Below are 18,988 nucleotides of genomic sequence, written 5' to 3'. Positions count from 1 at the left end.
CCTACTAGTCCATCATTCTCTGGGCCCCGTTGGGAGTCTGAGTGATGAGGATGACAGAATGGCAGTGGCACTGTACAAATCACTATCACTGCAATCGGTTCCTCCGTATAGGTTCTCGGTTCTAAAATCGCAGAACTGATGCTCACCCGTCATTCGCGACCCCAGAGACTCCATCACTACGTAAGCCTGAACAGAGTCTTTACGGAATGGATTTATAAAACGTTCGGGTGGGAAAGTACTGAGAAACTGAGAACCGTTCATAAATTGTTTTACGGCGAAAAAGGGAATCGGGTAGAAATCTGATGCTTGTCAGAACTTCACCTCCGTGCATCTATTCAGTGACAGCTATATAAGTGGGTGGGTGAGTGGGAATGCATACGCATGTAATTAATAGCTAATGATAATATATGCATAATAAAATTTTGATGGTGTAGCTTCTGAACAATTCTGAATCCATCTCCAGAATGCCAATGTGCAGCATTCCTTAAAGATGAATACATTCATATTTGTCTTTTGTTTGCAAAGTAATTAAAATTGGCAGGGCTTCGTAATCTAGTACAGAAGTAATTAAGAAAATTTAATATTCAAGACCAATGGGAGACTTCAGGAGGGAGTTAACAGGAAAGAATGAACTTAAATTCTCACCATATTTCAAAAGATAACTATCTTGCAAGGGGAACGGGAATTAGAAAAGCATTTTTTTTCCTACTCCTCAAGTACCCTACTTCTGTTCCTGGTATAGGTCCTTTGAACTAAAAGACTCAATTGCCCAGGTCCAGCAGCATATATACGGGTCATTATCCCTGTGTATCTCTGAAAGAATAAAAGAGTTACCATCTTCCTAGTCTTCCTTCCTCCCAGACCTCAAATATCAGAAAATGAAATCCAAGTCCACAGACCGCAGAACAAGCCAGAAACTCAATTGAGACTTCAGCAATTTGGGGTTTAGAATTCTTCTTGCTAATCGGCCTTTCCTCCCCCTAACCCTCCCACCCCTACCCACAAAATAATCTGGGTGATTAGTATACAAACAGCAAGAATGTGGAGTCTAGCAGAATGTGTTTTCAATCACCCTTCTGCCCAGACAGCATATCTAAAGAACTCTGACCAGGTCATTTTCTCACTGCAGCCCGGTGATCAGCGGATCTCGACCTTCCAGTTGCAGAACGGAAGCTGTCTCTACCTGATAATAGCTGGTCATTGAAATTTTGAGTTCTGAAAGAGACATACCTGATTTTTTCCTTTCAACATAAGGATATTGGTTACCTTACCAAAAGGTAAGCCTAAAGCAATCACTTCAGTTTCTGTCACTTCACCGGGTAGTTTCCGGATATGCAGTACACGGGAAGGTGCGCCATCCATTTTATCTTCACCTTTGAATTTCTTATTGTCATTACCATTGGCTGAAAAGACATTTTTAAAATTTCACATGTATGAAACGTCAATTCAATGAAATTGAAAGAAAGCACAGCTATATATATGCATATATATGTATACATACATATATATACATATATACCAGAATGCAAACGTATTGACTTTTTTTCATAAATGCAAACATATTTGCAATGCAAAATACTGAAGGGATATAAAACAACTCGAACAAACTTATGAATGCATCAATCGTTTTTGCAAATACACAAAAAGTTTGTTTCTACAGAAAACCAATCCTGCAACTCTAAAGGCTCAAAGAAATTTACTAATCAGTAAGTTTCATTTCAAAACCTGATATTGAACAAATAAAATACGTTACGAAAATAACATGATTGACAAATAAATGAACTTATTCTGAAGGAATTATGCTAATGTAACCCCTGTAGCTTTACGAAATACTACATAATGATAGACTCACGCTCAATTTATCTCGTTTTTAGTGAACACTAGTGCAGTCTGAAAAAGAAAAATGATACAGAATCTAAAAAAAAAATGACGGTTTACCTAAAAATCATTAACGAGCCTATCAAGTTGAGAAATCACATAGTAAATATTACGTAAGGAAGACACCAATGATAAGCAGAAGTAACCAGGAGTTGTTCTAAAACAGAATTGTGAAATTATGCATATTTAAAACGTTTAAATTGTATTATGAATCATTTTATTTGTGAATTATATATACTCAAAACAAATGCAAATGAGGTCAAGTCTTAAAATTGTGTGAGCCCCCCCCGGGACAACCTGATCACCCTGTAACCTCCCCAGTGCTTAGAACAGTGCCAGGCACATAGTAAGTGCTTAACAAATACCAACATTATTATTATTATTATTATTTACAAGGGACTCAATCATACTCATTGAGTGCTTACTGTGCACAGAGCACAGTACTACTTAGCTCTTGGAAGAGTACAAAATAACAGAGTTGGTAGACACATTCCCTGTCCACCACGAGCTTAGTCTAGAAGGATAGACAGACATTAATATAAATAAATTATGGATAGGTATATAAGTGCTGTGGGGCTGAGGAGTGAATAAAGGGGGCAAATCAGGGTGTCGCAGAAAGGAGTGGGAGAAGATATACAAAAATATAATATTTATGTACTAAAACTATATAATATACTGCAATCATAAATGTAATTGGTGGAATTATATAAAGATGTTTCACTGACACCTCTTATGATTATGGCATTAATTTAGCATTTACTAGCTGCTAAGCATTGCCCTAAAGAAAAAAACCATCAATTGAGAATCCTGATTGGGAATACAAGTTTGAGCCGGCTTTCAATGGCATAGGATGATCCGCTTACCAGGCTTGGGAGAAGAGAGTACGGGAGGCTAACAGCTTCAACAGAAGTCAAAACAAAGTATCACTGAGGGTGGCCCCTTTCCAGAGTGTGGCAGCCATGGGCAAAGGGGGTACGGTACAGTACTCTCCTAGGCCCTTAGTACAGTGCTCTGCACAGAGTAAGTGCTCAATAAATACAAAGGAGGGAGGGAAGGGAAGAAGGGAAGGAAAGGAGAGAGAAGAGGAGGAAATGGGGCTAGGGGAAGGAGCCTAATTTTTGTGACTACCAACTCTACTGCACTGTACTCTCCCAAGCGCTTAGTACCTTGGCCTGCACAAAGTAAGCGCTCAATAAAACAAGTCAGCTGTGTGACTTTGGGCAAGTCCCTTAACTTCTCTGTGCCTCAGTTCCCTCATCTGTAAAATAGGGATTAAGACTGTGAGCCCCACGTGGGACAGCCTGATCACCTTATATCCTCCCCAGCGCTTATGAATAGTGCTTTGCACAAAAGTGCTTAACAAATGCCATTGTTATTATTATTATTATTAATAAATACTTTTTTACTGTTGTAAGAGGATCCTAGCCCAGATATGGGTGGGCCCAATGAAATGGCAACAGTCGACGCAGAGTGAGGGTGACTGTTGCTCCTGCAAACAGCTCACACCCAGGGCCTGGTTTGGGTGGCTAAGCCTTTAGTGGCACCTGGAAGACAGCTACTGCAGCTTAGCCCAGTGCTGCCTGAAAGAATTCCCCTGTAGACTAAGTCCAACACAGCCGGGAACCACTGCTGCTTGGAGGAGAATTCCGGGAGCAGAGGCCCAACATTCCCTGGAAAACGTCCATGGCCTGGGCTCAGTGCCGTATGGAGGAGGATTCTCAGGCCCAGTACTTCCTGGAAGAAAGCTCCTGCTTTATTAACCTCAATCAATCTGGGTGTGTGTGTGTGGGTGTGTGTGGGTGTGGGGGGGGGGTGTACATGTGCATATACACACATATATTCATATATATTAAAACACACACACACACAAAGTTGTTTATTTTGACCATTCGGGTCTTTTAGACTGTGAGCCCACTGTTGGGTAGGGACTGTCTCTATGCGTTGCCAACTTGTACTTCCCAAGCGCTTAGTGCAGTGCTCTGCACACAGTAAGCGCTCAATAAATACGATTGATGATGATAAATCCGTTTGTTACTCTCTCCCTCTGTGGACAGGGAATGAGCTGCTTCTTTATTCTGTACTTCCCAAGCAACTGGTATAGTGCACCACATCAAGTGGGTGCTCAATAAATGCTACTGCCACTGCTACAGCCAAAAGGAAACTAGGATGGTGTTCCACTCTGGGGATTTTGCCCGGGGCAATCAATCAATGTCAACGAATGGCACTTATTGAATGCTTAGTATGTGCAGAGCACTGTTCTATGCAACTTGGGGGAGTACAATACAAGAGAATTAGCAGATACGTGCCCTGACCACAATGAGCTACAGTATAGAGGGGGAGACTGACATTAATATGAATAAAATTGATTCTGGGATGAGTGCCTGGGCGGGCCTACTGGGACTACTGAAACGACCCTTAAATGTACAACGACTGCCCAAACCCATCGGTATCTCAGAGTTCTGGTCGAGGGGCTGGAAAAAACATATGGTTTTATCCCCCAGGGCAGTGGACATGGTGCCTTCCTGCCAAAGGAGGTGATGATTCAGAGGTTACATAAACCTACAAAACACAGGAACAGAACCACCCCAAATTAACACAAAACCAGGAGAAAACTTCAAAGCCACTCGATAAAATAGGATTTGGGATGAGGACATTTTCTCTTCCTCAATTTTCTCAACTGCACATTAGGTAGAAGAAAAATTCATCTTAAACCATGCTTTTGAAAAAAGTTCTGAAAATTTCTGCACAACCATAATTTTTCTCTTTAACCTGGTTACGAGACTATCTACAATGTCTTCCCAACTAAATCTCGTTACCCTGCAATAACGGCTGACAATGCAAATCCTTCACTTTCTGATCTGAAGCTACTGGGAGTGAAATCTTATCCACTGAAAAGACCTATGCAGGCCCAACAATCCACATGGTTTGGGGACGGAGTTCTCTTCCAAAGGGGCTAGGGTGTTTCCAAGAAGTGCCTATCAAACCTGCCTCTTTGGGAACAACATTCCACACAAATTCAGGCCCAGGAACAACCCTCAAGGAAAGGAGACAGACTTCCAGGGAGTTTAGCTGTGAAGTCCAACAAATAAAAAAATAAAATAAAATAGATTGGTGGGAACCAGCCTGAATCAGGTTCAAATGTAAGTGCAGGCTCAGTCTGTGGTATAGCACAATACAAGAGAATTAGCAGATACGTTCCCTGACCACAATGAGCTACAGTATAGAGGGGGAGACTGACATTAATATGAATAAAATTGATTCTGGGATGAGTGCCTGGGCGGGCCTACTGGGACTACTGAAACGACCCTTAAATGTACAACGACTGCCCAAACCCATCGGCTTTTGATTTCTCTCTTTTTTGTCTGAATGTTATTTTTTAAGCGATTACTATATACCAGGAACTGTTTTAAGACTAAGCCCCGTGGAATATCCAAGCAAATCAATCAATCAATCAATCGTATTTATTGAGCACTTCCTGTTTGCAGAGCACTGTACTAAGCGCTTGGGAAGTACAAGTCGGCAACACATAGAGACAGCCCCTACCCAACAGCGGGCTCACAGTCCAGGTTGGACACAGCCCTCGTCAGCTGTGAAGTCCAACAGATAAAAAAGTAAAATAAAATAAAATAGATTGGTGGGAACCAGACTGAATCAAGTTCAAATGTAAGTGCAGGCTCAGTCTGTGGTATAAGAGAGGCTTTTGATTTCTCTCTTTTTTGTCTGAACGTTATTTTTTAAGCGATTACTATATACCAGAAACTGTTTTAAGACTAAGCCCTGTGGAATATCCAAGCAAATCAATCAATCAATTAATTGTATTTATTGAGCGCTTACTGTGTGCAGAGCACTGTACTAAGCGCTTGGGAAGTACAAGTCAGCAACACATAGAGACAGTCCCTACCCAACAGCGGGCTCACAGTCCAGGTTGGACACAGCCCTCGTCCCACACGGGGCTCACAGTCTTCATCCCCATTTTACAGATGAGGTAACTGAGGCGCAGAAGTGAAGTGACTTACCCAGGGTCATACCATAGACAAGTGGCAGAGCCGGCATTCGAACCCGGCTTGGATTACCTGAAGTCACTGAAGCCTCTGTTGAAGAAGGGCAGCTCCTCTCCTGTTTGTTGCATGACCGGCTGATCTGTCTCCTATAGCTGTTCCCTGATAGGTCTTTACCAAATCATATTGTTTACTAGTATACTACATTATATCTTTAAATGTTGATATTTTTAAACATTTTATCTTTAAATCGTGTTTCCAGATGCTCTCGCTCAGCTTGCATATTCTGATCTCATCTACTCTTCTTTTCATGGTATTTGTTAAGCGCTTACTATGTGCCAGGCACTGTATTAACTGTTGGAACAGATATGAGTTAATCAGGTTGAACACAGGCCACGTCACAAATAGGGGCACAGGCTAAGGAGAACAAGGTATCGAATCCCATTTTTGGCAGATGAGGAAACTGAGGCGGAAAGAAGTGCCTTTTCTGAGGTCACACAGCAGAGAAGTGATGGAGCCAGAATTAGAACCCAGGTCCTCTGACTCCCAAGCCTGTGTTCTTCTCATGTGTCCAGCCTGATGAAGCTGAACTGCAGTGAGAGCTACAATGCTGGTGAAATGACTGCATTCGAGAATCTCACCGTTAATACCTCTGTCTTAATCGCCAATGCTGAGTATGGCTTACAGGTTGCACTGATAACACTTTCAATGCTGATGCAATCCTAGGATATGGATTTTGATGAACTTTTCAGTACAGCCAAAATTGTTTGGCGGAATCAAGAGTCTGGACCTGCTGGTGGTGTCGAATGCTACTGTAAGATCGATGAAATCTGTTTCATCTGGGAAAGCAATGTGGCCTGGTGGGAAAAGCATAGGCCTGGGTCAGAGAAACCGAGTTCTAATCCTGACTCCACTACTTGCCTGCTGTATGACTTTGGCCAAGTCACTTCTCTGTCCCTCAGTTCCCTCTTCTGCAAAACGTGGACTTCAATATCTGTTCTCCCTCCAACTTAAAATGTGAGAGCCCCACGTAAGACCTGATTATCTTACGTCTACCCCAGTGCTTAGTACAGTGCTTGGCACATAATAAGCGCTTCATAAAAATCAATTACTACTATTATCACCGGGTTCGTTGACACATTCGCACTTCTACCAGATCGTGAGGATCCCATCTGCTATAGCGTCGTATGCTAGCGAAACACACTGAAAGTAGACTACCTGGAAGGATCCTGGCCCAGATTCCCATTGGCAACAGAGAGCAATAATATGCGCCAGGAGATACCACAGTCAACTCTTTATTTTTGTAGACGGCAATTACAGAGTCTGAAATTCTATCTCATTTCTTCCAGACTCCATATACTGAGATAAAGACCCAAGCAGCTGCCTGAGCATTAGTCTCTCTTTGCTTCTAGACTTCTGCAGAAATGGCATCATATCCATATACCTTACCAATTTTCACCAATTAGAATGTCTTCGCAGCACCCACCCCAAATTGTGAATTGTGGCACTGAAAGTCTTCGGAGCTATCTGTACGGAGGTATTGTGTACAAGAGTAAATACAGGTTCTTTATAAGGAGTGGAAGTCTTTAGTTTGGTAGGTCACCTTAGTCCTGGATCCCAAAATCATGCCATCCCATTATTCAGGTTTCTTAGCTTGATCTATATTTTATGATTCTGTTTTTCAGGTCTCTCTTTTGTTATGGCACGCTCAGTCAGGGATTGCATATATAATTCTCTTGATTGTTAAAAAAAACACAACAACCCTCTTTCATGAGATTTCTGCTTTTTAATCCAGACAAAAATCAGATCTAAACAGCAATAATAATGATGGTATTTGTTAAGTGCTTACTACGTGCAAAGCACTGTTCTAAGCGCTGGGGAGGTTACAAGGTGATCAGGTTGTCCCACAGGGGGCTCACAGTTTTAATCCCCATTTTAGAGATGAGGTAACAGGCACAGAGAAGTTAAGTGACTTGTCCAAAGTCACACAGCTGACGTTGGCGGAGCACGGGATTTGAACCCATGACCTCTGACCCCAAAGCCCGTGCTCTTTCCACTGAGCTGCGCTGCTTCTCAAAATGTGAAAGGGCCAAACTTGCAGGCTGTAATTTAGCTCGTATTTTTTTCCTCCATAAAATTACTTGATGGCAAATATTTATTCTGAAATATTACTCCCTTCAGCTCTTTCCAAACCCAACTGCACCAGGTTAACGAGGGCTAATGTCCACACAGTATGCATAAAAACTGCCCTTTAAAGGGAGCATTAAGTCAATTCTGGGCTGAGAAGCCCCGAAGAAAACAGTCTGCATGCTGGAACTACAGTTCCTCTGCAAAAAGAGCCAGGAGGAAGCAAAGAGAATCAATTATCATTGCTTGCAGGGGAGGGGAGGGAAGCCAAAAAAAAAAAAAAACCAAAAAAGGAATGAGGAGGAAATTGGAAATTGCTGGTAAAATTAGGACGGTGGTAACTGGACCAGCACCAAGGGCTACTCTTCTACAGCCAACTCTCCGGGTGTCTGACTGGCCTAACTCCACTGATCTTCCCTTGCTAGGAGGGGAGGTGATTGGGTGTGGGGGTGGGAGAAGGCGAGGAAAAACAAATCCTAATAATGGTATTTATTAAGCACTTCCTAATTAGCACTGTCAAATGCTTGCTCTAAGTACTGGGGTAGATCACACGTCAGCTGGGGTGCCAGTCCCTGCCCCACAGAGGGCTCACAATCTAAGTATGATTGATACTGAATGCTTAATAAATGCCATCGTTATTATTAAATTCTCAAATAAATGTACAAAAGAATAACTGAATATGAATTCCTTACTAAGTAAAACACGCAACTTTATGTGGTAGTATGGTATGGTTTTTAAAGTACATAGCATTAAGTTTTAACTTCTGGAGTCACTCTAAGACAATGAAAGCAATCTTTCATTTCTATATGAACCTTTACTAATACAGGCATGCATGTCTAAAATGCTTCAGAATCTGGTTTAGTAAGAAAGGTTCGATTAAATGTTATTTCCTTCAGCTACTTCAGTGACCCAAGGTAAATATGATGGTAAGAGAAGCAGCTTCAGCAATTTTCTCAGCTAAAGTCCACTTCAAAGGGATAAAACACTTAAACTCAACTCTGTCTCAGTGTAAATTCTACAGTTTCCTTATCAAGACTAAAAAAGAAATTGCTTTTGCTCTTTCTGAACCTGGTCCAAAAGGTTTACGATTACTTTTCGAGGGACCAGGTTTTTGAGTTGTTCGTGAGATCGGCACGGCTATACGGAATTCTAGCATTAAAATAAAGAGTGAGCCCGTTCAGCAAGTTCTCCTAGAGAAGACAACGGGCCCTTGAAGGCAGGCTTCTCTCCAGATACCGCTCCATCTCCCTCCTACCATTTCTCCTCAAACTCTTCGAGTTGCCTGCACTTCCTCTCCAATTCTCTTCTAGATCCCCTCCAATCTGCCTTCCAACCCCTTTATTTCAAAGAAACAGCCCTCTATGGTGGTGACCATTGCCCTTGCAAAGCCCAACAAGCCTCCTCTCCAAACTAACCCTCCTCAACCTCTCAGCGGCCTTCAACACGGCAGACCACCCCTTTCTCCTGGAAACATTCTCCAACCTAGGCATCACTGAAGCTGTCCTCTCCTGGTTCTCCTCCTATGTCTCTGGCCACCCTTTCTCAGTCTTTTGTGAACTCCCCCTCTGCCCGCCACCCTCTAACTGTTGGAGTCCCTCAGCGGCTCAGTTCTGGGTTCCCTTTTATTCTCCATCTGCACCCACTCCCTTGCAAATCTCATTAGCTCCCCGAACTTCAACTAAAATCTCTACACAGATGATTTCCAAATCTACCTTTTCAGCCCTGCTCTCTCTCCTTCCCCACAGTCTCACATTTCCTCTTGCTTCTGGGACATCTCTACTTGGATGTCCTGCCAACGACTCAAATTTAACATATTCAAACCCGAACTCCTCACCTTCCCAACCAAACCCTGCCTGCCATGATTTTCCCATCACTGCAGACACCACCACCCCCCTCCCTGACTCTGTTAGTTGACTTAACAAACGTTAATTCCTTTGAAGTGCAAACCACTGGGCTATAAACATCAAGGGTAAAATAAGCAGAGCTGACTTGGGGGTGGCAGGGGTGCTGAGAAAATTTTATCCTCTTACCCAGTAACAAGGGAATGGAGAGAAGGAATGACAAATTCTGCCAATTATACACTTGCTCAGTTCCTACTGGAAGGACTCATGTTGGCTACGACGGAGGAAGTGCACATCAATCAATCAATCGTATTTATTGAGCGCTTACTGTGTGCAGAGCACTGTACTAAGCGCTTGGGAAGTACAAGTTGGCAACAATGTCACCTCTGCACGCTGCCAGTAATATTTAAGCAACTTTACCCTTGGCCAGGTAAGTCGGGTTGAGGAAAAAAAAGATACATGACAATAATAGAGGGCATGCCCTCCCGGACTAAAAGGTAAAAACTAATTGCGTTCTAGCCATTTAACTTGTACCTGGAAATTGCACATCAGCTTTTGCGTTGACTGATTGATTGTCTCAAGCTAATAGTGAAAGGCTCATTAAATTAGGTTAAATTAGGTTAATTTAAAAGGCATTTCTTTCAGTTACATTGGTGACCAGAACTAAATATGCTGTGTTAGCAATAAAAAAAGGGTGCTGAAATTCTAGGCAGGCACTCTGGTCATCCATTCATTCAAACGTATTTATTGAGCGCTTACTGTGTGCAGAGCACTGTACTAAGCGCTTGGGAAGTACAAGTCGGCAACATATAGAGACAGTCCTTACCCAAGACAAGGGGCTCCCAGCCTACAAGTTCCTTACAATATTTCAGCAATTGTTAAGGAAAGTTTGATGTGCATTTATCAAAAGGAATATACTAATATAGGAGCTATCTTTGTGGCTAAGGAAGTAATCTTAATGAAGTTAGGCATTATAAGTGACGATTCTCGGTTCAGACAGGTCTCACCCACTGTTTGAAACTTCCCCCGATATTTTCCAACACTAGGAATGGCTTAAAATACTACCCTTAGTGATGAAGACTTAATTGGTATGAGATAATCAAATTTTAACCTTAAAATTTCTAATTTACAAAATAAAATTGTTATTGTAACTTTCACTTTATGTCATAATCCCTTTATGACAAATTAAGCCAGTTTTCAGTAAGGGGTGACAGCAAGTTTTCAGTACGAAATAGTCTCAGAAAATCGGAGAGGAATAGTACAACATTTTTTTTTTTACTCCACTGTCATGAGCAACTTTAAAAAGGACATTCTCAGATATAATGAATACAGAAATATGCTTGTGTGTGCAGTTTACAAAGTGAATATGGTCATATAGTTTAGGCTGGGACGACACTACTATGCAGTGCAATCAGATACAATTGCATTCCCTGTAGTAATGCACTAACTACACATTTGTAGATGGGCCCCTTATGGAGTTGCACATTTCTCTACATACAACACATAAATTCAAATTAATAATAAAATCGTTATTATCCATATAGTCATCAGCATCCTAACAGATTCTGGTTGAACAGAAGGGCACTAACCACACATTTGTGTATGGGACCCTTATGCTGCACTATTTAAAAAGAATCCAATTAATAATCAAAATAATCAAATTAATAATCACAATATATTACTGGAAAAGTTAGTAGCAGCCTATAGATTCCGGCTGAACAGAGTACTAATAAAAAAAGGAAATGAACTGCATTTATTAATGCCCCGAAGAGAGTGTTAATAGGCAGGGCTTCCCCATGGGGAATGAGGACAATGGTCCAGATGATGAAAGAAAAAGGCATGAAAGGGAGAAAGAAACGCCCCCAAAACACCCTTTGCTCTCTGGCACATGTATACTGACTTGTATACTGACATGTATACTGATCTTCCTCCATGGGATGGCTGGCTGGAGGGCGGCCTAAAGCAAGACACTGGCACCTTAGGTCACTCTACCCTGCATCACCCGGAAGCCCAGCTTCTGTTGAAGCAACGTGGCTTGGGAGTCAGAGGTAATGGGGCCTAATCCCGGCTCTTCCGCTTGTCAGCTGTGTGACCTTGGGCAAGTCATTTCACTTCTCTGGGCCTCAGTTCCCTCATCTGTAAAATGGGGATTAAGACTGTGAGCCCCGTGTGGGACCATCTGATCACCTTGTATCCCCCCCAGCGCTAAGAACAGTGCTTTGCAAATAGAAAGCGCTTAACAAATACCATCATTATTATTAGTATGCACATATTATACTCTATTTCCCCTCTTCCTAATTTATTTTAATGTCTGTCTCCCCCTGTGGACTGTAAGCTCCTTGTGGGCAGGGATCATGTCTACCGACTCTACTATATCACTCTTTTCCAGCTTTACAACTGTGCTCTGCATACGGTATGCATTAGATGAATACCGTAAGCATTTGATCAATACCGCTGAACAATTATTCGGCTAAACGGTGCCTTAGGCCCGGCGATCGGTCCAGTGGAAAGAGCACACCTTTGGAAAACAGGAGACCTGGGTTCTAAGGCCTTGTTAGCTGGCTAACAAGGGTGAAGACCACATATGCCCTTTGTGATGTGCTTGCCACCCCTGCCCGTCTACTCACTCGTTTCGCCCCATGCTCCAGCAAGAATGTGAGAGCTGAGAGAAGGATGAGGGATGAGATGAAGGAAGGTGGGGATGAGCTGTGCAAGCCCCCAGCACAATAAACAATCCCTCTGCACAGAGTCTCAGGGATGAAGGCTCAGACTGTGGTGTGCTGTGGGAAGGGAATGGATCTACCAGCTCTGTTTTAGCACAGTGCTCTGCACACAGTAAGCACTCAATAAATACCACTGATCCACTGGTTGTTCATTATTCCTGACTAGGAACTCCCCCATCAAATGTTGCCCTAATGGTCTGAAAAGAGGTAACACTTCTTCCAAAGAACCTTATTCATTACCAGGAAGTAACTTCAAGTAAATAAAAACTGGCTTCAATGCTCAAAATGTGCGCTGTAATTTTTTGTTGTTGTTTATGGCCTGCATGGTTCATTTAACTCGCACATCTGTGCAGGGTGTGGATAGATAATGAACCTAACATTCCATACCACTTGTAACTAAAAAAAGTTAAACAGACTTTGTTTTTTCCCCAAAATACACAAAACCCTCTAATCTCTCCTGAGAGAGGTAAAAGAATGAAAAATCTTTCATTCAAGCATAGAAAAATTGGGGAATCAGTTCAAGAAGTAGCTGTGTGGTCTAGTGGATACAGCACAGGCCTGAGAGTCAGAAGGACCTGGGTTCTAATCCCAGCTCTGCCACCTGTCTGCTGTGTGACCTTGGGCAAGTCGTTTCACTTCTCTGGGCCTCGGTTACTGCTTCTGTCAAATGGGCATTAAGACGGTGAGGCCCATGTGGGACAGGGACTCCGTCCAACCCGATTTCCTTGTATCAATCCCAGCACTTAGTACAGCGCAGAATAAATACCACCACCATTATCATCATCATCATTATTATTAAGACAAGCATAGCAGAAGTAGTAAGTTGTAGTAGTAGTACTTGTCATCATCATCGTAGTAATAGTCGTAGCAGTACAGAACAGTGCTCGGCACATGGTAAGCGCTTAACAAATACCATAATTATTGTAAGTAGCAACAGCAGCATTTATTGAGCAACCACTTGACGCGGAGCACTACTGAGGTGACTTGAGAAGTTCTGAATAATGAATTACTGAGACAGACATCAAAAAGATTTACAACTACACAGGATGAAAATATATAAAATGGACTACAATGGATGAAAGCAAAAGTAGAGGTTGATGATTCTGCCTGCAGCACTTTGGATCAACCGGAGTGAAAAGACGTGAAATCAAATGACTAGAGGACCAAGTCAAAAACGGAGGAAGAAGAGAGTCAAAACTAATGTATAATACAGTTCCACAGCTACAAGAGAAGAAATGAAAAACAGAAGGTAATTCAAATTTAAATAAGGATCTATAATTTTCTAGTTTTGAGGTCCCTCCAAAATAACTTCAGTCTTCTGCCCCGCTAGACTGAAAGAATAATGATTATCAGAAGTGACAAGAGGAGCATGAAAGCTAACTTGTAGAAGCCGAGTTCAGTTTCAGACATGCTGAATTTTACGTAGTAGGAAGAAACCAAACCAAGAGCTACTTGGAGAGCAATTGTGAGCCAGCACTAGATACGAAGCGGATGGTCCGACAGAAACAGACTCCAAGGAGTTGGTGAAACTATGCTAGGAAGATAGGACGAAGGTAAAAGGAAGATGAGCAGATCTATAAGGAAAGGCTGTGGCCTAGTGGACAGAGCATGGGTCTGGGAATCAGATGCCCAGTGCTCTAATCCCTGTGCTCTGCCACTTCTCTGCTGGGTGACCTTGGTCAAGTCACTTAACTTCTTGTGTCTCAGTGACCTCATCTGTAAAAAGGGAATTAATCCTACCCTCTCCTACTTAGACTGTGCGGTCCATGTGGAAAAGGGACTGTGTCCAACCAGATTCTGTTATATCTACCCCGGCACTTAGTACAGATCTCGGGATATAAGAAGCTCTTCACAAGTGCAATAAAAAAAAATACTAAAGATAAAACTGCATACTGTTCACGAAACCAAAAAGGCAATAAAGAGGAGTAACTTGCAAAGTAAAAACTAGGAAGTACACGGATAATTTAAGAATGTAGAATCCTTGGTGACCTGTTAAGAGCAGGTTAACATTAGTCAAACCATCACTTTTCAAAAATATTTCTATTTCATTTCAGTATCCCTTAAAGGAAGATTTTTGGCAAAATACCTCTATCATTGTTAGGAAAAAACAAATTACTTTAACAGTAACTGAAGTTCTTCGGCTTCACTTCTTGTTAGGTTGCCCAAAGAAGCAACGTAAACCCATCTTCAGAGACTGCTGAATTTATTTTAAAAAGCTAATTAACTGCTCGTTTACTAAATCATTCTTGTCTGAAAAGACCTATGTTTCTATCAAAATTTGAGCTCCATTATGATTAAACCCATCAGTCGTTTAAAATAAATTATTGTAGTTCTTTAAGGGCACCTAATAAAACGGGTCCTGTTGATAAGATTTCAACACATGCAGAGAGTTTCAAGTTAAATGCATAAAAGAGGCTACTCACAGTTAGTCAATGGGTCAACAATATTCACTGCTGGACAACAGTGTAGCATTGTGTTCTCATGAACAATATATAGAACAGCGAACAACTGTAAGAGTGGTAAATCTTGCCATTAAAATGGAATCACTTACCAGTAACTACCATGCTGCTCATGTTAGAGTTTGGGCTACTGAGCACAGTGCCTGAAAGAAGTTCGTCAGATCCTCTCTATAAAAAGACCAAGAATAAAAAAAATAATGAAAAAAGGAAAGAAAAGAGAGAAAACATATTTGACTCGAGCAATATTCAAATTAAAAATATTATTAAAGCAGCCCTGTTTCTAACAGATACGACTCTTGTAGACTTATTCACACAGCTCTTTCAAAGAAGAAAATGCTACAACACCGAAAATGTTTAAAAATTTAACGCAGGCATGGAATGCAAAACAAACAAAAAGACTTCAAAATTCTCGTGTTTGTCAAAACCAAAGGTGGTTTTTGTCTCTTCCCTCCCTGTCTAGGCCCAACTGTACTTCCAAGAGAAGAGGTCAGGAAAGAGGAGAGAACAGAGGCCTGCTTTCCGCTGACCACCAGGCTACCCTACGGACATTTATGATGCTGCTGTGACTTCTTACCTTTGAAAGAGAGAAGTAAATGGAACTGCAGTTTCAGTGCTTACCATCCTGCCTCTCTTCTTAGACAATCAACCAGCCCACTTTTTAGACTGTAAGCCCACAATTGGGTAGGGACTGTCTCTATATGTTGCCAAATTGTACTTCCCAAGCGCTTAGTACACTGCTCTGCACACAGTAAGCGCTCAATAAATACGATTGATGATGATGATGATGATGATAGCTGTTTTAGGGGTTAGTTTATAAGCACCAGACCACCTCCCTCCTCACCATGGAGGTGGGGAGGAAGAGTTAGATAGCTATGCCAATCAGTAGTGAAAGTCTCTGGCCAAAGAACCACTAAGATCATCTAGATCTAGACTGTGAGCCCGCTGTTGGGTAGGGACCGTCTCTATATGTGACCAAGTTGTACTTCCCAAGCGCGCTCAATAAATACGACTGAATGAATGAATGAATCGTCTAATGTGGTGGGCAGGCTCGGCAGGAATCTTGAAAGTAACTCAACAAGAAGAAGCAGTGTGACCAGCAGAAAGAGCACACGCCTGGGTTCTAATACTGGCTATGCTAACTGCTTGCTGTGTGACCTTAGGTTAAGTGCTCTGCACACAGTAAGCACTCGATAAATACCACTGAATGAAGACACAATTTCTCTATGCCTCAACTATAAAATGGGGATTAAATATTTGTTCCCTCTTCTACTTTGCCAGTAATAATAATAACAACTGTGGTACTTGTTATGTGCTTTCTATGTGCCAGGCACTGTTATAAGCGCTGGGAGAGGCACAAGTTAAATGAGTTTGGACACATTACATGTCCCAAATGGGGCTCACAGTCTTAATCCCCATTTTACAGATGACGGAACAAACACAGAGAGATTAAATGTCTTTCCCAAGGTCACACAGCAGATAAGTGGCAGAGCCGGGACTAGAACCCAGGACCTTCTGACTCCTACTAGGCCATGCTGCTTCTCTATGAGCCCCATGTGAGTCAACACCTTGCCTAACACATCTACCCAGGATTTAGAACAATGCTTGACACCCAGTAAGCGCTCAATATCACAACAATTATAATGATGATAATAGACTGCAACGCCTAATGAGGCATCTTCGCTGGCAACCACCTGCTGGCCTCTGACGACCTAGGGCAGCAATGGCTCCATGCTGAATTTTTTTTAGTAAAATTCTGTGTGTTTTGCACTGTGCTGCCCTTCTGCTGACCTACTCACTTGATGCAACCATTTGCCCAAGTAAGACTACAAGAGGTAGGGACAAGGAACCGTGCAAACCACTGGCAAGAAAATCAATTCCTTCACGCAGGCTCTCGGTCCCAAAGTCTCCATGACTGGACCAGAACTGGTCTGTCACATGCAATGTGAGATTCACCATTACCATGAGGCGGTGAGGCGGCTAGGGAAGAGGCTAATGCCAAAATGCCACTGAGCCTGAGTGTGCATGAACTGACAGACTGAACATTGCTGTAATAATGTGTGGCTTATAGAGTGAATATGGATGTTACAAAATGAGTGGGTGTTGCTAACGGAAAACATAGGTCACTGACTGAGTGTGACTATGTGGTCGAGGACTGCACACAGTAAGCGCTCAATAAATATGATTGAATGAATGAATGTGTGTGTGTGGGGGGGAGGAGGTGCACAGAAGTCTTACCTGTCCTTCATGGAGAGTGCACAAGTGAACTGGCGTGTGTGGCTGAAGGTACGTATGTGTGACAGGATGCTCTTGTCATTATCTCACTAACCCCAAGGGAAAATGGGCAATTTCACTAGTACTGCTATACTCTGGTTAGTATGCTTAATTACTGCCAGTGCTTAAGCAAAACAGCGTTAAACTAAGTCAAGTTCCCCATAGAAAATAACGTAGTCAACCAATGTGCTCCTAAAATCTCAAATCCTGTCAGTGTATCACAATTATTAAAGTAAATCTATCACAATCAATAACAATAAAGATAGTTACAAAGATCTCACAATAGTTACATGATCAAATATAAATACGTACCAATAATAAAAGTTTGAATATGTTTTAAAAATATTTACAGTGTCATTTCATACTTATTCAACAAAAACGCAACTTGTACTACCTGACAAGCTGTTATCTGTGCTAGACCGACCTGCTACTAGACAATGCTAAACTGAAACGGGGCCTAATCCCTCATCAATTAGTCCCTGGATGGCACAGTTGGTTCCCAAAACCTGCAGCTAAAGCTAAAATGCCAGAGATCGGAAGCTATTTTCTAGCGCGACATTTGTACGTGTTTCTGAACCAAGATCAACTAGCTCACGTTTCATCCAAATTATGCACATTATCAATTACGGATGAATGATATAGCTACATTAATATACTTTTACTGAATCGGGGAGGGTTCCACGGTAGAGGGTCCAATTTTTACTTCACTGGAAATAAAATGGAGTCATCCCCCTGGCTCCTTCCCTGTGCCCTTCATTTCCCAGTCTCCCCTGTTCCCCCCCACCCCTTTCCTCTGTAACTTCGTCCCTCTGCATCACTACTTTAATAATAATGTTGGCATTTGTTAAGCGCTTACTATGTGCAAAGCACTGTTCTAAGCGCTGGGGGGATACAAGGTGATCAGGTTGTCCCACATGGGGCTCACAGTCTTCATCCCCATTTTACAGATGAGGTAACTGAGGCACAGAAGTGACTTGCCCAAAGTCACACAGCTGGTCAGTGGCAGAGCCAGGATTAGAACCCATGACCTCTGACTCCAAAGCCCATGCTCTTTCCACTGAGCCACGCTGCTTCTCTAATAAGCCTTCCCCAATTTCCCCACGGCTCCCATACAGAACCACCTCAGCCTGCTGCTCCCAAAGCTAGTGCCATAAAAGAGGCTAGTCTTTTGATTGACTTTTTAATACTAGCCTTATAACCTGAAAACCCATGCCTCCCAAAGCTGAAATGGGCTGTAAATTTAGAAGTGGAAGTGCTGTGTTTCTCATAACTCGAAACATAACTGCCTGAACACATGTCAGTCAAAGCACTGTGAAGATTGGGAATGAGCACACTGTACGGCACTATATCCAAGTGAGAGAGCGTTGTAATGCCAGCATTAAAATGCAGTAGCACAAGCACAAATGAGAACATTACAGTGCAAAGTGGCTGCATATAATTACTGCACGCTTATTCCCACATAAAGGCAACTTCTGCCAATTTGAAGAGATTTCCCATAGAGAAGAAGAGCCATGCTGCAAATCATTAAAGTTGATTGGGAAAAGGTGACTAGGTTCTAATATCACTAAGAAGGTCACTGTGGGATGAATTGTATGCAAAATCTGGCTTTCTATAGTTTAATCCTGTGAAGGGCAAGGGAACCACAAAACCAGAATCGGTGCACCTGAAGGAAGTGTATTCATCGAAGGAAA

General features: G+C 42.1%; 1 protein-coding gene across 4 annotated transcripts in view; it reads right to left on the bottom strand.

Moving 5' to 3' along the window:
* Positions 1–18,988, bottom strand: part of PTBP2 (polypyrimidine tract binding protein 2) — a 101,715-nt gene that overhangs the window by 51,796 nt on the left and 30,931 nt on the right. For all 4 annotated transcript variants that reach the window (XM_038745762.1, XM_038745763.1, XM_038745764.1 and 1 more), the window contains exons 3-4: positions 15,119–15,194; positions 1,231–1,403 (exon numbers count right to left, since the gene is read on the bottom strand). In XM_038745762.1, the coding sequence (XP_038601690.1) occupies positions 1,231–1,403; positions 15,119–15,194 (249 nt within the window). The remainder of the gene's footprint in view (positions 1–1,230; positions 1,404–15,118; positions 15,195–18,988) is intronic.

The sequence above is a fragment of the Tachyglossus aculeatus genome, chromosome 4 (genome assembly GCF_015852505.1).
Source record: "Tachyglossus aculeatus isolate mTacAcu1 chromosome 4, mTacAcu1.pri, whole genome shotgun sequence".
NCBI lineage: Eukaryota > Metazoa > Chordata > Mammalia > Monotremata > Tachyglossidae > Tachyglossus > Tachyglossus aculeatus.
The sequence above is the reverse complement of the archived record's forward strand: the minus strand, read 5'-3'. Positions and strand labels throughout refer to the sequence as shown.